This window comes from Aplysia californica, unplaced genomic scaffold (genome assembly GCF_000002075.1).
Source record: "Aplysia californica isolate F4 #8 unplaced genomic scaffold, AplCal3.0 scaffold01041, whole genome shotgun sequence".
NCBI lineage: Eukaryota > Metazoa > Mollusca > Gastropoda > Aplysiida > Aplysiidae > Aplysia > Aplysia californica.
In genome coordinates this window covers 90,846-93,474 of record NW_004798311.1, presented here as the reverse complement: position 1 = coordinate 93,474, position 2,629 = coordinate 90,846, and the positions used below count along the sequence as shown (strand labels likewise).

At 45.2% G+C, this 2,629-nt stretch overlaps 1 protein-coding gene across 1 annotated transcript; it reads right to left on the bottom strand.

The window, feature by feature from the left end:
- Nucleotides 1-317: 317 nt before the first annotated feature.
- Nucleotides 318-2,623, bottom strand: LOC101851088 (protein CLN8-like). Its single transcript, XM_005111322.2, has one exon. It carries the CDS (start codon nt 2,483-2,485, stop codon nt 1,598-1,600), a length of 888 nt encoding a protein of 295 aa, XP_005111379.1. The 5' UTR covers nt 2,486-2,623; the 3' UTR covers nt 318-1,597.
- Between the last annotated feature and the right edge of the window lie 6 nt (nt 2,624-2,629).

Below are 2,629 nucleotides of genomic sequence, written 5' to 3'. Positions count from 1 at the left end.
ACACACGTACACACACATACACACATACACACACACACACACACACACACACACACGTACACACACACACACACGCACACACACACACACACGTACCTACATTTGACAAACTGGCTTACCCAATCAAAATACGGACATTGTCTCGTGATTTCAATGTTTTGCTGCCCAATAAGGTACAAAAAGGTCGTGGATTAAAGCTTGCATTGTGGTTAGCGTTGTGTGAGACAGAAGTGCTTTATCAGGCCAACAACAACAGCAACAACAGCACCCGACAGTAAAAGCGACAACAGTAACAGCGACAACAGTAACAGCGACAACAGTAACAGCAACAGCAGTAACAGCAACAGCAGCACCCGACAGTAACAGCAACAACAACAAAACACGACAGCAACAAAATTAATATGAACACACCCACGTCAACAAAAACAGTAAATGTGATACAGGGTAGCGTAAAAACAAGACTTCTGATCAGAAGAGAAAGGAAACAAAAGAATTATAGAAGACCAGGAATACATCCGGGGGAGTATGATGATAAACAGCCCAGGCCAGAACACAATAACACTGTCGAGAAATCTGGCACATTTTGTGTGCTTTACGGACGTATGCTGAACAATGTAAGTTAAGAGAAGGATGCTTCCTGTCTCTTTGACAAACTGCTTGGTGAGTATCAATCAATCAATCAATCAATCAGTCAATCAATCAATCAATCAATCAATCGATCAATCAATCAATCAATCGATCAATCGATCGATCAATCAATTAACCAACCAACCAACCAACCAACCAAACGATCAACAAATCAATCCAGCCAGTTCTCCACTCTACGACCTCCATCAGTTCAATTGAAAAAAAACACCCCCAAATACATGTACATTTGTACCATATTCCAACATGTACATTTGTACCATATTCCAACATGTACATTTGTACCATATTCCAACATGTACATTTGTACCAGTATTCCAACATGTACATTTGTACCAGTATTCCAACATGTACATTTGTACCAGTATTCCAACATGTACATTTGTACCAATATTCCAACATGTACACTTGTACCAGTATTCAAAAGAAACATAGAAAGGTTAACAAAAAGATTCTCTTCAATTAATAAACAAATGCAAATCAATACAAAACCGACAACCATTCTAACTAATCTAACATGAGTGTAGGAAGTTTCCCTTGATCTGACGAGGGACAAAGTCAACAGACTGGACTCGCTGAGGGAACTGAGCGTACACAAACTACCAAATGACAAGTCAGTCATCGAGTTTGCCAATACGTAGCTTGGTAAAAGCAGTTCTTACACTACTTACAGAAAGTATTTATTCTTTTAAAACAAATTGTTGTTGTTGAGGCCATAGTGAAGCCCACACTCATCACACAGTTTGTCAAGTTGTAGTTATGTCCGTAAAATCGTTGTAAACGTCGAAAAGTTATCATTACGTCAGTGAAATTGTCGTGAAGTTGTCCTAAAGTAAACAATCCCTTAGTTTTTCTTCTTTGAACATCCTTTTTTTATCAGCTCCATTTTGGAAACAGTTGCACGGTTTGTCGTAAAGTGGTCGCAAGGTAACACAAATGATCACGTGGTCTTTTAGACCTGTTTTTTGAAAGTGCCGTTGGACAAAGTGTTGTGTTTATTTTCCTGGAAGTTCCAGTCGACGGGGTTAAAGAGCTGCTGCGTCTTCTTGTAGCCCCAGTATGGCGTCATCACAAAGGTCACCAGCACAAGGTTAAAGTAGAGAAGGACAAAGATGGGGGCGGGCATGAAGTCCTGGATGTAGGCCCAGTTCTGGTAGGTGACGTACCACAAGTGACACTCGGCCACGCTGCGCAGGTGGAAGCTGTGAACTAACACCATCTGGTTGACCTTCCACAGCACAGAGTTCTCTTTCCCTGCCTTGAGCAGCACGAAACACAAGCACGAGAAGGGAGTGCTCATCTCCAGGATCAGAGCCTTGCACCCGAAGCTATAGTTAGCCTCCAGCTGCACGGCCAGCCCGTAACCTAGCAACGCCAAGCCGTGGTGTGTTATCAACATTTTGGAGAAGGTTTTGAAACACACGTCCGATATGACAACGGCAGCGAGCTCGAAGATGAAGAACCCGACAGTGAAGTACATGGACATCGCCGAGGTCACATTGCGACCGAACACCACGTCTCTGTCCAGATTTGTCGACTTGAAAATGGCGTAAGATCCGAGAAGAATACAGCTGAAGCCGAACACGCCCCTGCAGATAGCCAGACTCATGAAGACGCGGTGCTTGCGGTGCAGGGCTCGGAACGAGGGGAACACGTTGAGGACGAGGAGAGACAGGAAGAAGAGGGCGGAGAAGGAGAGGAAGGCCGCGAGGACAACCGTTGACTTGACCGTCCGCGTGCTGTAGTCGATGGTCAGCAGGGCCGGGCTCAGCCACTGGACAATCTCCTCGGACTCGATGACATCAACAGCCGGTGGTGGCCTCTGTACAGGTGCTGCCATGGCGGGGCGGGCGGGGATCTGATTGGTTCGTTCTGTGGGGTCTGATTGGTTCGTTCTGTGGGGTCTAATTGGTTCGTTCTGTGGGGTCTGTTGAGAGAAAGGGGGAGGAGCTGATTGGTTCGTTCTCTGGGGTCTGATGAGGGA